At 42.6% G+C, this 25,380-nt stretch overlaps 1 protein-coding gene across 1 annotated transcript in view; it reads right to left on the bottom strand.

Moving 5' to 3' along the window:
- The window catches only part of pelp1 (proline, glutamate and leucine rich protein 1), a 99,265-nt gene that overhangs the window by 12,901 nt on the left and 60,984 nt on the right, over positions 1-25,380 (bottom strand). Inside the window, exons 18-25 of the mRNA XM_080734010.1 lie at positions 25,118-25,272; positions 23,326-23,595; positions 17,970-18,134; positions 16,273-16,412; positions 9,622-9,786; positions 5,195-5,407; positions 1,637-1,945; positions 393-575 (exon numbers count right to left, since the gene is read on the bottom strand). Of these exons, the coding sequence (XP_080590136.1) occupies positions 393-575; positions 1,637-1,945; positions 5,195-5,407; positions 9,622-9,786; positions 16,273-16,412; positions 17,970-18,134; positions 23,326-23,595; positions 25,118-25,272 (1,600 nt within the window). The remainder of the gene's footprint in view (positions 1-392; positions 576-1,636; positions 1,946-5,194; positions 5,408-9,621; positions 9,787-16,272; positions 16,413-17,969; positions 18,135-23,325; positions 23,596-25,117; positions 25,273-25,380) is intronic.

Here is a 25,380-nt window from a genome sequence, read left to right as displayed (position 1 = left end):
AAATCAGATATTAGTTTCAGAGCCATACTGTAGAAAACTACCGGTGTGGGTGTTCCTACACCCACAGCGCAGAGAGAAGCATGTCTACCGCTAAAAGTAAACAGGAAACAGCAGTCCTCAAGCAACTGATGTGATTGGGCAATCAGTCAAGAGGGGGCTCTTGACTGATTGTGTCTTCTCAATCCGGTAGGCATTTCAATATATATATATATATATTTTTTTAATATGTTTTTATTATTATGATTTTTTTTCCCCGGAGCGGTGGCAGGCCCCCTCCCCCCGGGCCATAATGCGACTGCATTGGCTGCTTCTAAACTCCTACTGACCTTGTGTTGGTCTGGTTCTAAACTCCTACTGACCTTGTGTTGGTCTGGTTCTAAACTCCTACTGACCTTGTGTTGGTCTGGTTCTTGGCTGGTTGAGGCAGAGCTCTCTGTCTGGGTGGGAGGGGCGGGGGGAGTGGGGGGCTCAGCCTGGGGTTGCTCCTCCTTCTCCTGGTCCTGTGTAGCGCCTCCTTCTCCGGCTCCCTCAGGGCTCACCTCCTCCAGTTCCGCCTCCACAGGTCCTCCTTGCTCCTGTTTTTGAGGTATCATAAAGATTGATCATTCAAAGTGTGTTGTGCCACGAACGGAGCTGAACAAAAGTGAGTTGTTTTTTCCCCCAAATTGGTGCAGAACAGTCTATTGCTCACTTAAATCTTGTCAGAATTAAAACATCGCCCTTGCCAGCCTGTTTAAACCCTGCTTCAAAGCTTGTGTTGGTCCTGTGGTGGAAAAAGTACTTCAATGTTTTACTTAAGATACTTATGTAGAAGTATCGATCTCTCGCTGTCACGCCCGAGTTTCCTGAGATATTTCTTTTATTTCATTTCATAAAAGATAATCCAGAATTGGTTGCCGATCTAAAGTGCCCAAAAGCTTGTGCTTCTGGTCTGGACAGGAAACGATTCTCCATCATTTTGCAGGCTACGCCCTTTTCCTGCCTGCGTTTCCTTCCACTGTAAACACTGCTAGCAAACACTGCTGCTAACTCTGGAACAGTATGATGGATTAGAGCGCCGTCTTTTGTTATTGCAAACACGTGCACGCAGACCACATTATGAGGTAAGAAAATCTTCAAAGTCTATTTGAGTTAAGAGCGTCTGCTAAATGTGTAAGTTGTAGGGCATTCACCAAATATGCGAATATTCGAACATCAAAGTCACTATTCAACGTTCACCGAAGTCGAATATTCGCTTATTTTTATTTTTTTATTGTTTTCTCTTTAAAAAAATATATAGTTTATAAAGCTTGACTAGATAGGAAGTCATAAGAATGAGTTGTCAATGCCCCTGGTGGATGAATTTGTTAATGCTCTATACCAGGGCTTCTCAAACCTGTTTAGGCCGTGACCCCCAAAATAAACCCAATAAGCACCCTGACAAGCACTTGGAATTGTACATGCTCACAGATCTACATGCTCACAACGCCTCGCGTTGCGATGCATGTAGATCGGCTATTTCACAATATTTGCCTCTTGCATACTTAATATGTGACAGTTTGGCCAGTCCTGTCGAATATTCAAATACTTTGAGGTAGAATAATTCGAATACTAAAAATCACTATTCGTGAATGCCCTGGTAAGTTGTAAATCGTACCTCTTGGACGTGAGCGGCTGGCTCCTCCTCAGAGGGGCCTTGCGTCTCCTCGTGTCCCCCTCCCCCTGCTGCACCTCCCTGCTCCTCTACGCCTCCATGCTGCTCCTTGCTCTCCTCCTCCGGGCCTCCGTGTGGCTCCAGCGGTGCCTCCTGGCTCTCGTCCAGAGTTCCTCCGGTCACACACAGGATCTGAGGCATGGTGGGGTCGTCCATCCTCTCACTGTCCTCCTCCTCCTCGTCCTCCTCTCTCCCTCCTCGACCGCACTCCTCCCTCTGCTGAGCCTCCTCCAGAACCCCGATGCTCTCCACCTTAAACATCACAGTAACAGTTATAGGGCGAAACCTGGAGGCACCAGGATCCCAACATTTGAGGAACCAGGGATCGGTTCCGGAACCAGGGATCGGTTCCGTCACTTTTTGGAAAAGTTTTGACAAACAATTACAATACCAGCGGTTCTCAAAATAGTTTAATTTCAAGGACCTCTACAACAAATGGACCCTAATTTGTACAATCAATAGTTACAGACCTACAGAGTTACAGGATCCATTTGGAAGCCCCTCAAGTAACCCAAAGGCTCCCAGGCCCTCACTTTGAGAACCACTACAATAATATGTATGTCGTATGCAACACTGTATCATAAAAAAAATGAAAATGAAACATGATTAGCTACCTTTGTCACCATGACTCCTACATCATGATAAATGTTTAGCTACCTCCGTCACTATGACTTCTACAACTAGGGATGGGACGATAAACAACATTATCGTTTATCGTGATAAAAACACTCACGATAATCGTATCATGGAGATGTGTGATATTGTGATATTGTCCTCCGTCATGCACAGGGATCAATTCACCTTTTACCACTTAAACCCTCTGTAAAAGGTACTATACGTACTTGATAGTCTTTTGTTTCACTCTCCATCAAATGTCTTTGCCAAAAAAAATGCCGATCTACAAGCTCACGACACTATTTTTTTGCAAATGTTCCGCCCCGAGATAATGGATTTTGATTATCGCGATATCAAAAAACGTTTTTTCTTTGGTCACAATAATTGTGATATGAAATGTTCGTATCGTCCCATCCCTACCTACAACATGATAGATGTTTATAGTAGGGGGAATTAACCTCAGAAAACGGCCAAATCGTTACGCGGCAGATAAAAGCACCAAATTTGGTACACATGTCCCTTGGGTCATCCTAAAACATCCTAGAAGGGGTGCCCAAAAAAATCATAAACAGGAAGTGAGTTATGGACAATATTCAAAATGGCCACCTAAACTGTTGACCATTGACTCATACGACACCAAAGGATTCTCCAAAAAGGATAGGATTTGGCACACATGTCCCTCGGGCCATCCTAAAACATCCTAGAAGGGGTGCCCAAAAAAAATCCATTGGAATAGACAAATCCGTTGCCAGGCAGTATCCTGCTGTATCCGCCAGTATTTACATAAGAAAACATTGGAAACAGCCAGCTGTGTGCGCTATGGTAACACGTGGGCACGTTCGCGCACATAGCAGACGATATGTGCACAGATCATATGCCAGGCGGGTAGAGGAATCAAACAGCTACCGAATAAAAATAAAAAAACGTGTGAAAAAATACCATTCTATGGCCGTGCAGCTCCTTCCTTTGTTTACAAGGAAAACCTATGGGCCGGGAGCTGTGATTGGCTCTCAGAAAGGATATGGAAACCTAGATCCGGTCTAAACAGGAAATACGACCGGATACAGTTAGGAGGCAGGCCTAGAGAGCCAGAATCGGCTATAATCAGCGACCATACTTTTAATCGTTTCATAATGATTAAAGCTAATTAAATTTCTGGGATCGACGGGGATCGCAGGAAATGAGTTAAGGGTAGGGTTCGATCAGGTTTTGAAGGTATGGTACAGTAGTAATATGATTGCAGAATGTAGTACACGTACTATACCACTAGAGTGTGCCCAACGATTAGGTCTTGCAGTCTGGACTAAGCCTGGACAGCATGTGGACCATAATGGCCGCCTATGGAGCTGCCATTATGGCTCCCGGTCCGCCGAACGGGAGCGATCCCGCACGCCCTGAACGTCGTGCGCACGCCGTGCACACTCGTTTTTGCTCCCGAGTGACCACTCTGTCAGCCTGCCATTTTTTTCCGAATGAAAATCCGTCTAAATATGGTAAAGTTTGATAAGAAAAACGTCAGCTTTCAATGCTATGGAAAGGCCTATGCTATGTTATGGCCGAACGACTTCCGGGTTACGTCATTGATGATGTCATTTCCATCGTAATATGTTTCTTTAGACTGAAATGAAGCTAGAAAGGTCAGTTTCTGCTCTAAAAATGTCAAAAAATACCAAAAAAAATCAGAAAATCATCAGCAAGGCGACGTTTGGCGATCTGGCTGGCTGGGCCTCCTCAAAATGGCGACGTTTGGCGATTTGGCTGAGAAACTGTTAAAACATATTTGGGCACCCTTTGTAGGATACGTTAAGATTTGTACCACATTACCTGGCATGATATTCTTTAGGTGTCTTTTACATCATCTGTCAACACTGTAGCTGGCCATTTTAAATTAGGCAATAACTAACATCCTGTTTCAGATTGGACACCCTGTAGACAATATGCCTTCCGGTAGGTTCCAAGATTTCTAGCGGAAGTCTACGTTTAACGGACGTTACGTCATGCGGTGCGGGTCTGTTTACATTCCCCAGCGAAAAAACTAAAATAGATTGTAGCTCTTAACTCGCTCTTAATAGGTGTAACATTGCTTGAATCAATGTTTTTGTTTGTATATTGTTTATTGCGAGCGCAGCCGACAGAGCAGGAGACATAGACCAGAGTTTTTCGTGCAGGGAATACGTTTGCAGGAACACCGCACTGTGAAAAAAAATACAGCTTCCGGGAAAATTCAGCCCCACCTCCTAGAACGGTTTCTGCCCTCTATTGTCACCAGGCTTTTCTCTTCGCAGATGAGTAAGCCTGGCTACGCGATGCTACTTCTAGGATGTCTTAGGATGACCCAAGGGACATACGTGCCAGAGTGTATGTCTCTATGAGATTCCCTATAGGCTTTTTGAGTCAATCGCCAACACTGTAGGCGGCCATTTTCAATTTTGTTAATAATTCACTTCCTGTTTAAGAGTTTTGGGTCACCCCTTCTAGGATGTTTTAGGATGACCCCAGGGACATGTGTGCCAAATTGTATGCCTTTTGGCGATTCTTTTGGTGTCTTTTGAGCCAACGGTCAACAGTTTAGATGGCCATTTTGAATCTTGTCCATAACTCACTTCCTGTTTAAGATTTTTTTGGGCACCCCTTTTAAGATGTTTTGAGATGTCCAAAGGGACATGTGTGCCAAATTTTATGTTTTTTGGAGATTATTTTGGTGTCTTTTGACTCAACAGTCAACAGTTTAGACGACCATTTTGAATTTTTTTCCATAACTCACTTCCTGTTTGAGATTTTTTTGGGCACCTCTTCTAGGATGTTTTTGGATGACCCTGTATCAAATGTCATGCTTTTATCCGCCGCGTAACGATTTTTCACATAATTCCCCCTACTATTAGCTACCTCCGTCACTCTGACTCCATCGTCGTCTCCGAACGGCGTTCTGGAGGGAGGGGGCGGGATCTCCTCGATGCCGCTGGCATGCCCCGCCTCCCCGCCGTCCGAGCCAAAGGCTCCTCCTCCTTCTACTCCCAGCACCTCCCCCACGTCCAGCCGAGGGCCGGGCCTTCTCCTCCTGGGCTCCAGGGAGGGGATCTCCCCCTCCTCCTCTTCCTCCTACAGGGAGGAACAACCCATTTAGTCCTGAGGCAGAGTTGGAAAATGCCATCTTAGGCCACATTTACTCGATAACGGTCTCTAGAGAAAATGCAACATTTTGTTGTGTTCTCACTTGCTACTGTGCGTCTACATGGGAACGCATCAGCATTGAAAATGATGGAATGTGCATGCCATGTCGCTAGGTGGTAGGGCATTAACAAAAAAGTCGACAAGTCGACTCCCACCAGAGAAAGTCGAAAGTCGAAGTTGAAAAAAAAAAAAGTTATATTGTGAATAGCAGATCTACATGCTCACAACGCCTCGCAAAGATCGGCTATCTTCACAATTTCTGCCTCTATATATTTGACAATTTGGCCAATGTTTAATTTGTCATTTTAGAGGTATTGAAAAGTCCTTAAATTGGCACTTTATAAATGTGAAGATCACATTAAGTTAATCATCTGGGGAATTGGGGGGTCATGTGTGTGATGTGATGACGTCATCAAACGATAAAGTCGACCTCAACTCAACTTTTGACTGAGTCGAGTCGACTTGCAAAACTAGGTGGCGGTCACGCACTGCCAGAGAGACAAGTGACGTAACGTCCGCTCTCTTACTTCCCATCACTGCCGTCTTGCTTGCTTTGTTTGAATTCTCCAGTGCGGCGTGGCATGAACGCGGCTCAACAGCTGAGCCGACGTCAGCAGTGTTGATTTCGTCGACTAAAACTGTGACGAAAAATGTTTGTCGACTGCTTTTTTTCACTGCTTTTTTTTTTATGACGAAAACTAAATAAAAACTAAACAAAAACTAAGCTGTGATGACTAAAACTAAGAAATATATTGACAATTTCGTCAACAAAATAAAAACTAGACTAAAACGTTAGGGAGGGACTAGTGGAGAAGAGAGTCATTTAATGTTTGGTTGCTCTCAGGTGTTGCGTGCTGAAAATAACAGATCTACAAACTCTTGTGAGCTTGTAGATTGGCTATTTTCAGCACACAACCAAGTGTAAAATCACTCATCAAGGCCTGCCAAAATACATTTCAGTTGACTAAATCAACTGTAGATTTAGTCGCCTAAAATCTTGATGATATTCAGTCAACTAAGTCTAAACTAAAACTAAAACCTTTCAGGTGACTAAATAAAGACTAAAACTAAATTACATTTTATTCAAAACACCATGACTAAAACTAAATCGAAATTTGTTGTCAAAAACAACACTGGACGTCAGCCATGACATCACACGTTTTGCTGGTTTCACCGATTTTTTTCCCGTTTAGATGGAGGCGCGAGGCAGAGCGTTCTCAAAGATTTCCACTTTGTTGCGTTTAAAAAAAAAAGAAAATGTATTACAAAAATGTTGAAAAAGGTTTTCTGATTTGAAATGACACTGTTTAAAAGACACACAGTGGGCTAACGGGCTACTGGCCCATGTGCGAAGGCTGGCCAAGAAGGAAGGGGCCATGTTATCCAGTCCTGAAGCTATTGGGCGAAGATATAATTGTTCAATTAATTGTTAAATCATTTAATTTAATCAAGATAAATGATATATTCTCAACATCCTCACCTCCTCACCCTCCTCCTCCTAATAATAGGGACTTTAAGCTCCGACGGCTACGGCAAACAGATACGGTAAGCAAAAATGGATCAGTGCTCGATAAACCTGCTCGCCGTCGCAGCCGTTCCTACAACGGCAGAGGCTACCTTTCCACGTAGTGGCTACAACGGCTGCGGCATAGACGCGTCGCCATGGGAACCAAGAGTTCAGTGAAAGGGGAGGGAACTCTGGGTACCCGTCGCCGATTTGGACCGCAACGGCGATTGAGTCATAGCAGCCGTACTTCCGCCTGGCGGAACCGTCCAGAAAACCGTCGGAGCTTACCCTCGTAGGGTCTTCGGGTCACTTTGACCCGGTTTTCAATTTTCAACATCAAGAAAAAGAATGTTGAAATATGTTTTTTTCCATGAAACTTCTTCTGCTTGGCTTATTTACTGTATTAAACATGTGATATGAAAATGGTACATGTCATGCATTTGCAACACCCCCCTGTATCAACATATAACACCCAGGGTCTTCGGGTCACTTTGACCCGGCCATTGAAAGTGTATGCTAAATGGCTAATATTTAGACCATTTCTTTCTGAAAAAACTTTGGACATATGGATTTTCGAGTACATAATTTGCTCACCATTACAAACTACATTGATAACAATTCAATCAATATTCTCTCCGCCAGGCCGGGATGGCCAAAGGTGAGGGATTATGTTTTCGTTGCTTCTGTCTGTGAACAGCTAATCTCAGTCACCGCTGGACCATGCAGTCAGCATGAAACTGTACCTACTGTACTGTACTCCCCCGGGAGGCCTAGGAAGATATTCAACCCCAAATCGTCCTGTTATAGCGCCACTATGAGGCAGAATTGAGCAAAATAAGTTTTGGGGGATATTTAGAATACCGATTTTCTCTGGTCATTTGATCAATGTCATGACCTACAGTATGTGTCACATTTTCTATTCAGATTGGCCACAATTCCAAAGATGCTTACGATTTTTGCGGGAGTGGTACATTTTGCTACCAAATGGGAATTTCATCCCTATGCCACTTTACAAATTCCAAGTTCCACAGCATTCCGACGTGATTTGTATCATTTATTTTATTTTATTTTGAGTAGCCAATTATGGTTTACCCTCTTTTTCTCCCCAATCCAGTCCTTATGCCAATTGATTCCTCCCCTATGTTGTCACTGCTGTTGTATCCTACCGAATCACCTGACAGTGAGGAGCCCCCACCGAGAGGACGTAGGGCCTTCGCCCTTTGTCCTACTCCTCCCTCCCAAAACCAGCTGCTGCCCAGCCTGGCTGTAGGAATGTTGTGACAATTATCACGCTCTCCGCCCAGCTTCCCTTCCCTCGAACAACAATTGTGTTTGCATAGATGCCCCACGATTGATTCAAATCCACAACCTCTGTGTTGGTGGCAGGGACACTGTGCCACCCGAGCACCGGTAGCACTTTGTGCAAATCATAATGGGACAAGAAATATTTGACATATAGTTCTTGATCAAAATGACAATAGGGATAATATGTACCAATTGGTGTGAGGTTTGGACAAAGTCTATATGGTAATACCAACAAGATATTTTGCAAAGATCAGTCTCATGGTGGTTCTATAAAAGGCAGATGGAAAAGATTTCTAGTGGAGTTCTTTCTAGGCCTCCTGGGCGTATGTGTGCCAAGTTTGATGCTGAAGTGGTGCCTCAGATTAGCTGTTCACACAACGGCCTAATGGTGGCGCTATAAGAGGCCAATGTGAAGAATTTGGGGAGGAGGTTCTTCCTAGGCCTCCTGGGAGTGTGTGTGTGTGTGTAGTTTCACACTAATTGGTCCAACTTGCCTGGAGTGAATACATAATCACTCACCTTTGGCCATCCCGGCCTGGCGGGGATAATAAAAAATATTGATTTAATTGTTAGTAAAGTAGTTAGTAACGACAATCAAAGTGTGTTTAATAAGATTTTTGGGGTGTTCTAACTACTTTAGAATGGTTTAATATGAGCCGGGTCAAAGTGACCCGAAGGCCCTGGGTGTGACTAAAACACGAGGATCCTACGAGGGTTAAAGTCCCTATTAAAAGGGTTTTCAAAGTGGGTGACAGGGCACCCTGGGGTGCCGTGACGGCAGTCCAGAGGTGCCGCGAGATCATTTGATAATATTTGGAATTTATTTGGTCACTTGAAAAAATATTTAGTATCATTTCGAACTTGAAGTACAAAGTTATTTTCAGTCAGTTCTAACCAAAATGGCTATTATCTCAACGTTTTCCTCGCAACATAATCACTAAAATATCGTCACTGTCGGGCAGAAACCTCGTATCTCCAGGTTTCAAATGTGTAGGCCTACGTCTTTTGGTAAAGCAAAGCCCTGCTTCATCATACAAGACTGTCACACAAAACTGGTGAAAACAGCCGATCTACAAGAACACAACTGTGCTTGTAGATCTGTTTTCACTAGTTTAGTATATTTTATAGATAAATGAACGGTTTTGGACATACAAGATTTCCACCCGACAATGACGATATGCTATAAATATAAGGTGCTGGGAGTGAAAATTATAATGTAGGGGTGCCTCGGATTAAAAAAAATATTCATGGGGTGCCCTGAGACAAACAAGTTTGGGAACCCCTGCCCTATTATATTGCATTAGATACATAGTTAGATATTATTAGATACCTCCTCTCCCTCCAGCTCCTCTCCCTCCTCATAGTCGTACTCCTCTCCATCGTAGTAGTCCTCCTCCTCCTCCTCTTCCTCGGGGAACTCACTGCCTTCCTCCTCCTCCTCTTCGTCATCTAGACCCTCCTCGTCCTCCTCTTCCTCCTCCTCTCCCAGCTCGTCCTACAAATGCAACGCACCGTTAACCGTCAGGCCAAGGACCCTTAAAGCAGGGACTCCCAATAGATACTGTTGAATTGTGTTGCAGATAGGGGTGTAACGATACATTTTAACTCATTCGCTGCTTTTCAAAATGGCTGCCAAGTACCAGGATGCCAAAATATTTAATTTTTAGGTCACGGATCATGCACGCCCATGCCTAGATCATGCACCATGTGTGCACGCTGTTCACAGCTTTCAAACCAAAAAATCCGCTTGGAAATCCGTTCAGGCATTCATGAGATAGAAGCCATTATGTTTTCTTCAAATGTAAACAAACATGGCTGCCATGTTTGAAAGATGTGGTTGGTATGGGGGTTAAACATACAATTTCGCAATTGCGATCATGACTTCTACATTTTTGGAGGTTCGAATATTTTAGAAAATGGCTGCCAACTCAGGAAACTCAGGCGGCCTCTAACAACGGTAATAACTCGGAAACTCGGGAGCAGGGTATCTGCACATTTCCCAAGTACAAATTCAATACTTTTTAAGGCTTTTTAATACCTCTAAAATGACAAATTCAATACCATTACCGCGGCAAAGGAATTGACAAATGTAAGGCCACATTCATAAATCAGAGACAAAGCAGTGTGTCAGTAAAAAGCTGGAAAGGCACAATATCTCAGATAGATTTAGGGGAAATGTTGTACCCATGTTTAACAAGTCCCACTATAAATCCTTTTCTATTGTTGGTAGTTGTTGGCTAATTTGGCAAAGATTTGTGTTAAAATGTACATTTTAGGCTATTAATAAACTAATTAATAAACTTAGGCATTAGAATTTCCAAATGTTTGTCAAGCTGACAGAAGGCGTACGTGTGTACTGTCCCTATAAAGCCTATAGTGTTGCCATGTCTGCTTATTACAAGCTACTTTGGGCTTGTTCTTTTTAAATCTGAAGTTGCTTTAAGATATTGGAGGTCCTTTACAAGAAAATGATTGAGAACCACTACTCTTGACAATATTCGACAATAAAGTTTGACTGAACTGCCTCAGTTGCCTAATTTGGACTTATTATTTTCATAGACCTGGTTGCTTGTTTCTCTCTCAGAAAGAGAACATGGCAACGCAGGGTAGATACATCGTTGTTTTGTTTGGAAGTTAGCATGAACGCTAGCTGGCTGCACCACCATGGGCTGCACAGTGCACACATGTTGCTGTCACTATTAAATGCATTATCTAGTGCAATTTTCTGTCCAACAAACTGTGCATGTTTTTGGAGGTGCTTTGATAATAAGTTGGTCGTGTTAGCTCCGTTAGCTCCTTTTGTTGGCACAGCTAACAGTTTGGTGGCTGTCCTGTCTGTGTTCTCCATTAGTAGGTCCAAACAGCACTGCGTTTTGTTTACAATCGAAACGGGTTGCGACGGTTCCACACATGCCATCCTGGCGACTGGCGAGTCTTTAGCTTACATAAATAACGACGACAATAACGCAACAACGAGCACTGAGTAGAGACGAGGGATTCTCTCTGTGTGAGACTGCTGTGTGCGCCGAGCGTGCGAACACACACACACACACACACACACACACACACACACACACACACACACACACACACACACACACACACACACACACACACACACACACACACACACACACACACACACACACACACACACACACACACACACACGCACACGCTCTGTGCTGTGTGTGCAGACAGCGTGTCTCAACCAGCGGCAGCGAGAGATGGATTACGTCGGACGGCAACCAGGAATAGTGAAACGCAACTACTAGTATGTTGGCGACACGTTTATTCATTCTGCCCCAGATAAAATTCAATACCCCCACTCACACTATTCCATACTTTTTAAGACATTTTAAGGCCTTGAATTAGCTAAACTAAATTCAATGCTTTTCAATGCTTTTCAAGATCCGCGGGTACCCTGCTCGGGAGGGGGCAGCAAATGAGTTAAAAGCGATTCGATAAATGTCACTATACATGGTTGACAATGCGATACATGGACGATATTGCGATTCGATAAATGTCACTATACATGGTTGACAATGCGATACATGGACGATATTGGTTCATTAATGGCGATACGATACGATTCAATGATTTAAAATCAATATAGTAACTATTTAGCAAAGAAATGCAATATTTGTGAAAAGTGTGGATAGTGCAGGTTTTTAAGGGAAACATATTATGGATATAAATAAGTAAGCACAGTGATTATTTGCCAAATGCATGGACATTGTATTTGAACATGTTATGGACAAACCTGCACCTTGACATGAACGCACAGAGATTACACACATTTGTCGATAGACCAGTGTAGCTATATGGAAAGGTATTGACACAATCGATGATTTGCACTGCCGATTCGATGCGATACAAGTCAAACGATACGATTGGATTTTAGCTGTTTTCATTTTGATATACTTTGATTTTTTAAATGATAAATTATATTTCGATGCAGTTACTATATGTGACTAGGTCTGGTACTTTGTTCCTTATGTCTGCATTGGTCATTTTTTCTTTTTTGTACAGATTATCCAAGTACAGAATCTAAGCTTTCATATGATGTATCATTTGTTGAAATTGGAGCATATTTGAAGAAGTTATGGACATTTTAAACTTGTTGCACCATAAAACCCAAAGTGGTTAAAAAGCCATTTGAATGCCAGGAACATTTTGACACCTCTAGGTAGCCAGAAGTGGGTGTGACAATGGGAGGGACAATAGGTACTTACCTACACCCCTAAATCACTCCCCCCAAGTCAAACCACACCCACAGTGGTATAGCTGTCAACTTCAAATGTACTTTTATTCCACTACAATTATTTAAAACTACTATTTAGTAGTAGACCTGTGGTAATATATTGTGCTATAGTGCTTGCAGCCATGTCAGAAATAGTGGCCAGTGGTCTTTTCTACCTCCTCCCCTCCTTATATGCTCATCCTGTCATTTTCTCCTTTTTGTAGTTTTTATTTTTCACTAAAATAGTGTATTACAAAAGAAAAAGTGTTTACAGTGTACTCTTTAACGTCGGCTACGAAGCTTGCGGAGCATCTGCTGTACACAGCAAATAGTCCAGTCATTATATGAAAAAACCTAAAACAAATTGCAATAGTACTTACTATACACTACACTGTAGTGTATAGTAAGTGAAGGTAGGTAGGTCGTTTTCAAAACTTTCCCCTGATGGGATTCCTTGGGACTTTTTTTCTCTCACTAAGGACATATTGAGGATACAAAATCAGTTGAGTTTGCTACTATTGCAATTTGTTTTAGATTTAGACTAATTTTGGCCTAAAATTACTGGACTATAAAGCAGACAGCTAAAGCAGAAGCAGTGAAGCACGGTCTTCTACAGTTTGGATCAATGGATTTACACGTTTTCTTTCTTGGGAGCATTAGCAACACAGAGCACTTTTGCAGCCCGTTTTGTAGTAAGAATGTGGGAAGCGGCGGGCGGGCTTGCAAAACACACTTTTTAGGGCACTCTAGCTCGAACACAGAACGGAGAAACGTGTCCGTTCATGGGCTGCAGCTTCTCATAATAAACAGCCAGCGCTAGCGCGAAGCTAACGCTATAGCGTATCTCGCAACTCAGCCACTTGTCTGTAGTAAAACATAAAGCCCCGCCGTTCTCGAACGCTTCTTGCCTTTTGTGAACATTATATCCAAAAAGTAAAGGTCCTATGCCGGTCTCTCATCTGTTTACTTCATAAGCGTGGAAGAAAATCGAAGCAGCTTGTTGAAATAAAGTTTATATCGCTCATTTTGTCAGCCGGTCCCTCCCCTGGTCACGTGGTATAGACACAACGAATAATAGTGGGGAAAATAATGCACCGGCTGACAAAATGAGCGATATAAACTCTTTATTTCAACACGCTGATTGGATTTTCTTCCACGCTTGAAAGGTAAACAGTTGAGAGAAGTGTATAGGACCTTTACGTTTTGGACAGAATGTTCACAAAAGGTAAGAAGCGTTCGTGAGCGGCGGGGTTTTATTTTTTACCACAGACGATAGGCTGAGATGTGAGATACGCTGTCCATTACGAGAAGATCTGTGGTTTTTCCCGCAGGACAGAGAATGCAGCTTTTCTTTTCTTTTTCTCCCTTCTTCTTGGTCGTAGGCTACTGTGTTAAGCAGAAGCCTACTATGATTTGTAATGTAAACGCTGAGTAAGTGAGTTCAGAGTCTCTCAGCAGTTTAATGCTAAAAGCCAGTGAAACAAATAATAAACATCGACCGATTCCCAAGCGGTGTGTGCGTGAGGAGGAGACGCTTGACGCTATGTCACCAATGAGCCCTTACGAGGCAGGAACGGCTGCGCACCCTCTCGTCTGCATGTAATAAACATAACATACGGTTCGTTACTCAACAAAACAAAAACGGCGTAAGGGTGATGGAAGCCTACTTTACTTAGTGGGAACACTCAGAAACCCCCACCTCACGTCTAAAATACACTTTAATACACTTTTTTTTACCAGAGAATAAACTTTTTCACCGGAGGTTTTAGTTACTCCACACCGCCCTCTACAGATCTTGTCAATAGAAATGTCCATTGACCACATTTTGCCTTCCCGTGAAATATTCTGTTATCTGGATAAAAAAGTGTATTTTAGACGCGATGTTGGGAACTCTGAGTGTTCCCACTAAGTAAAGTAGGCTTTCAACTCCCCAAATCTGCCTTTGTTTTGGTGAGTAGCGAAACTGTATCTTTTATTTTCACTACAGACGAGTGAGCGTGTCGCCTGTAATGCCAGCACAAGGACTCATGATGACATAGCGTTTTCAACATGCTGCTTCAATTTTCCACGTTTTCTTTGTGTGTCCGAGAGCAACTGAGATCACGATGTATACATAAAAAAAATACATCCTTCCAGAATACTGTCTTCAGCAAACCGTTAACATTAGCGAGATGAAGTTAGTTACTGTGTAGACTGTTTACAAGCAGATAGCACACTGTATGGGCGTGCTGAAATACGAGACAATGCATTCCTTAAACCAATCGTGCTCCCGTGAAATCGCTATGCAAATCTAAAGAGCTCAATTCTCCGCCTCCTAAAACAGCAGTAAAACTCTCCCAAAGAAGGCAACTTTGCTACACTAATGTTGCCATATACCGACCTTAACAAAGATATCTTATGGAATGAAAACCCTCTTCTATATTCAAACTGTTAATTATATACAAAAACGAAAAACAAAGAAAATTTTAAATCAATCTTATTTTCGCATTTTCTGACTTGTAAAATTGCCGACATTTGGCCGTTTCCACCACCAGTTGGTGAGGTCAAAGAGAGAAGTTGTATGTCTCAACATTCCTGCCACTCTCAACAATATGATGTTTTGTTGATTTTCTTTATTAGACAATACTTTTTCCGGAGCTTTTTTAATCTCACCCCTGACAAATACCCCATATTACGTAAAAGACTAAAACTAACACTAAAACTAATAAAAACTAAACTAAAACTAAGCATTTTCAAAAAATAAAAACGAAACGAAACTAGCAACCTCACTTTAAAAACGAATTAAAACTAAACTGTAATTGAAAACAAAACCTCAAAACTAATAAAAATAAAAACTAATGGAAAAATCCAAAACTATTATAACCTTGCCAGTCAGTCTCCAGGTTTTCTTCAGAGCATGTACTAGTGGGCGCTCGGGTGGCGCAGTGGTAAAGTCCTTGCCCACCGCCACGGAAAGGTTGTGGGTTCCAGTCCCGTGGTGCAACCGGCGTGACCTTCGGTCGCAATAACACTGATTCACTACGACACACGATGAGTCCACTAGGACAGTGATTCTTTATTTTCAAGGACCCCCGTAACTCGTAAGTTGTCCTTCAACCTTTTGACTGAAGTAATCTGGGTTGTAAGGCCAGATATCTTGGACAATATAATGTCCAATCACTAGGGATGGGACGATATGAACATTTCATATCACGATTGTTGTGATGGAAGAAATCGCGATGTACGATATTATAACGATAATCAAAATTCATTATCCTGGGGAGGAACATTGGCAAAGACTTGATAGAGAGTGAAAAAAAATGGATATGCAGCTTGGCAAATAAAAGGTGAATTGATCCCAGCGCATGACGGAGGACAATATCACGATAAATGAAATCTCCACGATACGATTATCGTGAGTGTTTTTTATCACGATAAACAATAATATTGCTTATCGTCCCATCCCTAGACATCACAATATATCGTCACTGTCGGGCAGAAACCTTGTATCTCCAAGTTTCAAATTTGTAATTTTTTTCGCAAAGCAAAGCCCTGCTTCTTCATACAAGGCTGTCTCACAGACACTTTTGGACATACAAGGTTTCCAACCGACAACGATGATATATAATATAAATGATAAGATGGAATCCATTTCCCAGTGGAACCAAACTTGCAATTTCACAGAATATCTTTTTTGTAGTCAGTATTATTATTATGTAAATCTCAATCTAAAATGTCTGGGCCGCCGTACGGACTCACCTCTTCCTCCTCCATGTCCTCCTCCTCGTCCTCCTCGTCAGAGCTGTTGATGTTGATGACTCCTGAGTCCTCATTGGAGGAGGCCGCAGGGGGCGGGCCATGAGGGGGCGGCGGCTGGTGGGGGTGGAGCTGGCGCCCGCCTGGGAGGGTTGCCGTGACAACCGTGACATTTTAGTTCATTGTCATACAAGTAGTCGCTCATTAATGATTCAATTGTGTTTGGGGCGATGAACAATAGAACCTATGAATAGGGCTGTCACGATTGTGACATTTTACATGATGATTAATTGTCACTCAAATAATTGCGATTAACAACGTTGACAATTGCATTCCTGTTTGGCTTTTAGGCTTTGAAGTTGCACATGGCAGATATGACACAACCTGAATGTACAACGAAATAACTTTTTACTTAAAAAAGAACATTGATAGTGGAAATAGCCGAGCTTGTAGATCTGCAATTTCCACTATTTCTTACTCTATTTTTTTATATGAACATTTTTCAACATGGAAACGATTATTACGATTATGAAAAAGAATCGCGATTATGTCAAATAATTGTGATTAGACGATTATGTAATAATTGTGACAGCCCTAATAATAACGCTAAAATATAAAATGAAAATGCAAGAACTGTTGATTTAGACGGCATTTGTAGAATGGGATGTTAAAAGGGGGGGAATCACACTTAGTGTGAAGTGAGCGGTGCCGTTTCTCCAAACATCTCGCTGGCCAATCACAACGCGTCCTGCCAAGCCAAAGGGACCCTGGGCAGACAACAAACTTTGAGCCGTTTGTGCCAAGATGTAGGCCATGTCTAGGCCAGATGTAGGCCATGTCTAGGCCAGATGTACGCCATGTTTAGGCCAGATGTAGGCCATGTTTAGGCCAGAAGTAGGCCATATCTAGGCCAGATGTAGGCCATATCTAGGCCAGATGTAGGCCACATCTAGGCCAGATGTAGGCTATGTCTAGGCCAGATGTAGACCATAACTAGGCCAGATGTAGGCCATAACTAGGCCAGATGTAGGCCATAACTAGGCCAGATGTAGGCCATAACTAGGCCAGATGTAGGCCATAACTTGACCAGATGTAGGCCAGATGTAGACCACATCTAGGCCAGATGTAGACCACATCTAGGCCAGATGTAGGGCAGATCTAGGCCAGATGTAGACCACGTCTAGGCCAGATGTAGACCACATCTAGGCCAGATGTAGGGCAGATGTAGGCCACATCTAGGCCAGATGTAGGCCACATCTAGGCCAGATGTAGACCACGTCTAGGCCAGATGTAGAGGCCAGATGTAGGCCATATCTAGGCCAGATGTAGGCCACATCTAGGCCACGTCTAGGCCAGATGTAGACCACATCTAGGCCAGATGTAGGCCACATCTAGGCCAGATGTAGGCCACATCTAGGCCAGATGTAGGCCACATCTAGGCCAGATGTAGACCATGTCTAGGCCAGATGTAGACCATGTCTAGGCCAGATGTAGGCCACGTCTAGGCCAGATGTAGGCCACGTCTAGGCCAGATGTAGGCCATATCTAGGTCAGATGTAGGCCACGCTCCACATTGTTTGGGGAACCGGACAAAGCCAAATACCACCGCTCAAAAACGTTAAGTTAAAATCTAGAGAGAAAAAGCTTTTCCCGACCGACAGCAAACGTGGCGTAACAACGGTGGGTGGGAGGGGCCTAACCTGGCGCCTGGCTCAGCTGGTTGTGCAGCTGCTGCGGGTGCATCTGGAGGGGCCCCAGGGCCGCCATGGGACCTCCGGGGGGCCCCTGGGGGCCTGCGGCTCCCCCGGGACCCCCAGAAGATGAGGATGTTGACGACTGCATCAGCATCTGCTGGAGCTGTGGCCCTGCAGACAGGTGAGGATAACCAGTATTATCGTCACTAAAAAAAACACTCACGTTAATCATATTATCATCAAATAAAAAACACTCACATTGATCGCGGAGAGTTAAATTCATCATGAAATTATCTTTGTCATGCACTGGGATCAATTCACATTTTATTTGCCTAGCTACATATCCGCCGGTACCATTTAAACACTCTATACAGTAGTTGGTCAGACGGGCCTGGAAATAACGTACCTGATAGTCGTTTTTCACCCTCTACCAAATCTCTTTACCAATAAATAGCCAATGTAAAAGCTCACAACGCGTTGCTTGTAGATCTGCTATTTTTTGGCAAGATTTTTACTTTTTTTTGGGTCACAATAATCGTGACATTCTCATATCGTTCCATCCCTACCGTAGACAGAGCCACGGCATTGGTTTCTACAGACCGTAAATGTGGGGCTGTCACAATTATTACATAATCGTCTAATCTCAATTATTTGAGGTAATCACTATTATTTTGCATAATCGTCATAATCTTTTCCATGTTGAGGAATGTTAACACTTATGTTGCTATCAATTAAATCTCTTTGAAGGTCCAAGTTGCCATGGTCTCCATTAGGGTTGGGTACCGAAATTCGGTACCGGGACAGAACCGATAAGGACATGACGGTTCCTGGGTACCCAAAAATAATATTTACTTTCGGTACCGCTTATCGGTTCCTAGACGCACCAGTAAAAAAAAGACTATTGCTATCCGTCCTACACGGGCTACACTACGAAGGGCGCACGCTCTTGCATTGCCACTCAGTCAACAACAACAGCGAAGCTAGCAAAATTAGCAGCCCATCCACCAGTACAGCTGAGCCCTGCACAGCCACAGAGAGACGTGAGATGGAGTCGAAACATTTATGACAGCGTGGCATTCATCTGAAAGACTGTACGGCAACAGCAACAGTGCTTGCTTGTCCCCCGCGTGTCTCTCTGGGTTATGGTGCGAGTTTGCGACTGCGGGCTCAGCTCTCTGTCGCTCGCTCGCTGAGCTGTATTATTTTGTCAAATCTAAGCTGGCAAATCTAACACTTCCGGTAGCCGATCTTTTCAGAATAAGATATGTTGTGCTAGCCGCAATAAGACTTCCAGGCGGTGGTCGTTTTCGTAATGCAATAATACTTCCATACGGTGGTCGACTTCTTAATCTCTTCAGAATAAGAGTATCGCTGAAGACATTGAAATATGATTTAATTTGTCATAATTCATTAAAACTGTAATTAAACATTCAAATTCAATTAAAAAATGATGTTTTAAATGACTCATTAAAACTGTAAATTAAACATTAAAATAAAATTAAAAAAAATGTTTTTGTGTAAAAACCAAACCATTTTGGAACCGAAATAGGAACCGTTTGGAACCGGAACCGATAAGCATAACCGAAACCGGAACCGGAATCGTAAAAATCCAAGCGATACCCAACCCTAGTCTCCATAGACTTCCATGTAATTCATAGTGCACGGATCATGCACGCCCATGCCTAATCATGCACCACGTGTGGGCATGCTGTTCACAGCTTTCAAACAAAAAATCCGCTTGGAAAACCGTTCAGGCATTCATGAGATAGCAGCCATTATGTTTTCTTCAAATGTAAACAAACATGGCTGCCATGTTTGAAAGATGGGGTTGGTATGCGTGAATCAAAACAGCACCCAGGTTTCGACAATGGAACAAGGGGGGAGCGCTTGTTTTCGGTGGAGATGACGGAGGCACGCCGGCATTATATTATAAACACAATCTGATCTAGCAATCATGACATAGACTATTTATTATAATCACTAATTCACTATGAAGTGTCTTTAATTATAATTAAAGTAAAAATAGTCAAATAACAAACAAGGACAGATTGTTCTGCCCACAACCTTATCAAACCAAAATGCCTAAACTATTGTAAATGTAGGCCTATTATAACTATGATAATGGTTCTTAATAGATTAGTCCCAATTATTGTGGGCTCGCCTGGAAGGCGAGCACACGTATGTTATCTTCATTATTTATTTATTTATCTATCAGTCAGTATCTCCTCAAAACTTTGGCGCGCTTCATCTCTTAAACGCTTACACCTTTCAACACCATTCAAATTTTTATGTGTTCAGCTTACTGAGGACACGTGTGCTTGTATTTTTCGTTTTGAAATGTTTTGTAGCATCAGGGTTTCCGCCACCGTTATATAGGCCGGGCGCCCCGCCCGGTCTGATATCGCCCCCGCCCGGCCAGACGTCCAGGGAAAATGATGCAAAATTCCTCCTAAAAGCGTACAGGCAGGCGACACGGCTCTGGAATGTGTTCAAGAATGTGCATGCATCCTGCCTCGCTGCGCTGTCTATCAGCGCACATTAACACCAGATAGATTTGTGTTACATAGTTGTTATTTTTTATTCTTTTGTGCTGTGCTGTATGGCTGCAGCGTGCAGAGCATACACCATACCCCTTTTTTGCAAAGAGACTTCACGTCGTCGTCATTAGACACACACACACACACACACTTGCAGAGAGAGGGAGAGCTATATTATTAGCCGACATGCTAACAGTGCCGCTATGTGTCCGATGGGACGCGATGCCAGATGAGAACCACAACAAAAAGTTTTCATCATCTTCACCTCCCAGCGAGTCAACAGTTTGCAAATGCGGATCCTACATGCTGCCTGCATTAACATTGGATATGTTTCTTTAGCCTACTTGAACGGGGCAATAGTGTTCCGTTTCTCTCTCTCTCTCGCTCGCTCTCTCTCTCTCTCCCCCCCAGTCCCTCCCGTACGAACGTTGTGCAGTGCAGGCTTGCTGGCGTGTGAGCTTGATGAAAACCGCTAATCTACAGGCTCACATTATGCAAAAAAAAGACGTGCATCCGGACGCGATGAGCGCTCAACTGCCTGCAACTAATTCAAAATCGCGCAATGCAACCCGTAAAGCGACATGCCTCATTGTGCGAACATGAAGTGACTGTTATGGAGAAACTAGTCTTTAGCTGTGAGTTTTCTCAATCCCCCAAAACAGGCACAGGAGTAGCGCTAGGTAGAGAGGCGCGTGTGTGTCTTTGTTTTCAAAGAGTCAGAACAAACTCCTGGGCTGGTGATCAACACTGCTTTTCCGACGTTTCCTCCCAACAGCGACACATATCCACATGTTACTGAGCTGCATGTGTGTCCAGCCTGCTTGCAAGTGTTTGTGTGTTAAGATAAACACATCTCCAACTCCGACCGTCTAACTTTGCTCAGCGTTGCCATGTTTTGTTTGTGAGAGAAACAAGCAATCAGGTCTATGCAAATAAAATGTATGTTTTTGTAGTGGAGTAAAGGTACAATATTTGGATCCGAAATTGTGGTGGAGTAGAAGGAATCAAAATACTGAAAACTGGAAATAGACAAGTAAAGTACAAATACCTTGAAAATAATTAAGACACTTCTCTTTACTTCTTTAGGCCAAAAATGATAAATGTTCTCTTATTATTTTGAGGGCAAAAATAAGAATTAATATTAAAAATTAAGTGAATTAATTACTGGAATTAATTAATTAATTATCAAAAAAAAAAACCCTGGTCAAGACTTTTTCCTGCAGGAAACCCTGAGTATAAATATAAAAAAATAAAAATGTTTAACTTTAAGCACCCAATGCATTTCCAATGGGTTTAGTGAGTGGGGACAGAGTGGAGAGAAGGATAATAGACCCATGTTTATGTTAAGGCGCTGTGGCTGCAGTGTTCACACTTCAGATATGCTATCTATATCATTGCGTTCACACAGGTCTGCTCTCTGATTTGATCCAAATGTCTAAGCTGTGTGATGTATAAAACTATAGTTATAGTTAAAACTATAAATAAATGTCCCTCTCCACTCTACTGATTACACAGCTGTGATCAAGAATCAAGTCCGGGCGATGGGATGTAAATCCCATAGCCATATATCCTAGAGCCCGCAGGGACAGTCAGCCATATTAGTGGTTGTTGTTGGTTGTCAGGGAGATATCAAAACCAATGCATTTCCAAGTCAGATCCACAAACACAATAAAAGCCATGCTCCACTCCTCAGTCTGGAGTGGCCACATAGAAGAACGCCTTGGTTATAGACATAGTGGAGGACAGATGTGATCTGGGATTGTTAGCCTACAGTATATGCACTCAATATACTCCACTACAGTTGGAGTCCATTTGACAGTTGCTGGTTCCCAAACACAGAATCAAAAATGTAGATCTAGAACACATAGAATATGTACAGTACAGTAAGGTTCAGTAGAGTACAGTAAAAGTACAGTAAGGTTCAGTAGAGTACAGTAAAGTACAGTAAGGTACAGAAAGGTACAGTACAGAAAGGTACAGTAGAGTACAGTACAGTAAGGTACAGTAAAGTACAATACAGTACAGCAAGGTACAGTAGAGTACAGTAAAGTAGAATAAAGTACAGTAAGGTACAGTGGAGTACAGTAAAGTACAGTAGAGTACAGTAAAGTACAGTATAGTAAGGTACAGTAGAGTACAGTACAGTACGGTACGGTACAGTAGAGTACAGTATAGTATAGTACAGTAAGGTACAGTACAGTACAGTAAGATACAGTAGAGTACAGTACAGTAAGGTACAGTAGAGTACAGTAAAGTACAGTAAGTTACAGTAGAATACAGTAAAGTACAGTACAGTAGAGTACAGTAAAGTACAGTAAGTTACAGTACAGTACAGTACAGTACAGTACAGTACTGTACAGTACAGTAAGGTGCAGTACAGTATAGTAAGGTACAGTACAATACTGTAAGGTACTGTACCTTACAGTACCTTAAAGTATCCTATTTGTTGGGTTGGAATCGAGCCCACACTGTTTCGAAGGAACAGTATTTCTAGTTAAGTATAATACTTGACCTTATAAATATAGAATGTTTATGGTTATATATGTTATGAAACATCGCATAGTCGAGCGTTGCGACGGTCGCATGAGCCGACTCAGCGCCGTTACCGACTTATGTGCCTTTATGGACAGAATAGTAAATCTTCAGCCCCACGTCACCTCCGCGCGGTCCAGGGGAACACAACGGCTTACTTAATATTTGACAGTTTGGCCAGTCCTGTCGAATATTCGACTATTCAAATACTTTGAGGTCGAATAATTCGAATACTAAAAATCACTATTCGTGAATGACCTACTTCACACCACCGCTTGCCGCTGCATTCCTACCTGCAGACTCCACGCCCAGGCCAGCAGGAGGCGCTCCAGCGCCCGCCAGCGGCGGGATGAGGGACACCAGGGAGGAGGTGGCCGCGGAGGAGGACGGGAAGGAGTTGACGCTGGCGGCCACCGCAGCCAGGAGGGCGGAGCCCGAGGGCAGCTCGTTGGCCAGGGAGACGCCCCCAACCCCGTCCAGGATGGCGGTCGGAGTCGCGGCCGAGGAGGAGGACTCTCCCCCTCCGCCGGGCAACGGTGTGCCGCTGGTGGTTGTGGCGCCCCCTGGGGTGGTGGGGTGGTACCAAGGTTATTATAGTAACTAAAACACGAAAACTAGAATGGAAAAACATCCTAGAATTATTGAATGCTTTAACCAGTGAAAAATAGCAGATATACAAGCTCACAGCGCGGCACCGCTGCGAGCTTGTAGATCTGCTATTTTTGAAGAAGTTGTGAAAACGTGTGCAAATCTTTGAATATGTATTTTCAAAGCAAACGTTTGTGACTCAAAGTTTGCTTCTGGTGGGGTCCCTGGAACTAGATATTTTGAGATGCGGGTCCATGGCCAAATACATATAATTTTGGGGGTCCTTCACATGAAAAGGTTTGAGAACCACTGACATAGTAGTCTCTCAAGAACAGACTAACTGAGCTCCAGTTAAGTGAAAAGGACCTTTTCTTTGACGATGGCTGGCCAGATTGCTGACATAGAATCTGGTCAAAATTCTAATTTTCACGATTTTTCAAAAATAGCAAAAAAATAGCAGATCTACAAGCTTGTGAGCTTGTATATCTGTTATTTTTCAATAGATAAAACATAAAATAATGATACTCAATACAGTGTACCCGTTCTAAATGGGTCAACTGAAATAAAAATGAAAACTGCGCTTTAAAAAAAAAGAAAAACTAACTGAAACGGTATTGTGTTTACAAACTAACTAAAATAAACTAAAATTATAGAGAAAATCTCCTTAGTTTTCGTCTTTAATCTTTTGTGAAAAAAACAAAAAAAAAACAGTTGGTGAGGTCAAAGAGAGAAGTTGTATGTCTCAACATTCCAGCCACTCTCAACAATATGATGTTTTGTTGATTTTCTTTATTAGACAATACTTTTTCCGGAGCTTTTTTAATCCCACCCCTGACAAATACCCCATATTACGTAAAAGACTAAAACTAACACTAAAACTAATAAAAAACTAAACTAAAACTAAGCATTTTCAAAAAATTAAAATGAAACGAAACTAGCAACCTCACTTTAAAAAACGAATTAAAACTAAACTGTAATTGAAAACAAAACCTCAAAACTAATAGTAAGGGGAACATAAGTAAATCTGCAAAGTAAATCGTTACCAAGACATTTCTTCACCAATGTGTTTCTAAAGATGTGGAATAATATGTATAATGGCACACACAACGGTGAAAAGTGATGATTCATCACTAAACCATCGTTGTGTGGGTCCGTTTTTAGGCCAAGGATTTTTTTTTGTGCAAACAAATGCTTGCAATGGATTCAGCATCCTGAAAAACCCCTAGTATGACCCCTCACATGCTACTTAAAGCAGATTTATTTTTTGTATTTTTTCCTGTATAGTAAATTAATGGGACACAAACACAAATCAGTTTTTTTTATGAGGTTTCCCCCGGGAGTTGAATTTCAACCTTTTAGTACATATTATTACACACCTTTAGAAACACATTGGTGAAGAAATTTCCTGGTAACGATTTACTTTGCAGATTGGTCAAATATCTTATGAATCCCCTTACTATAATAAAAACTAATGGAAAAATCTAAAACTATTCTAACCTTGGGTGGTGTTGGCTGCAGAGGAGGGGTCCTCCTGTTGGGGCTCGATGCTCAGCATCCCAGGGGGAACGATGACCACGCTGTCATCACTGTCGCTGTCGAGGGAGATCTCCACATCCTCCGGCTCCTCCTTGTCATAGCGGACAAACACCGGCCTGTGGGAGGTTATGAAGAGACTAATGTTAGAATATGGACTAGGGCATTCACGAATAGTGATTTTTAGTATTCGAATTATTCGACCTCAAAGTATTCGAATAGTCGAA

Source organism: Nannobrachium achirus, assembly GCF_963921795.1.
Source record: "Nannobrachium achirus genome assembly, chromosome: 9".
Lineage (NCBI taxonomy): Eukaryota > Metazoa > Chordata > Actinopteri > Myctophiformes > Myctophidae > Nannobrachium > Nannobrachium achirus.
Note: the sequence above shows the minus strand (reverse complement) of the source record. Positions and strands in the feature narration are given on the sequence as shown.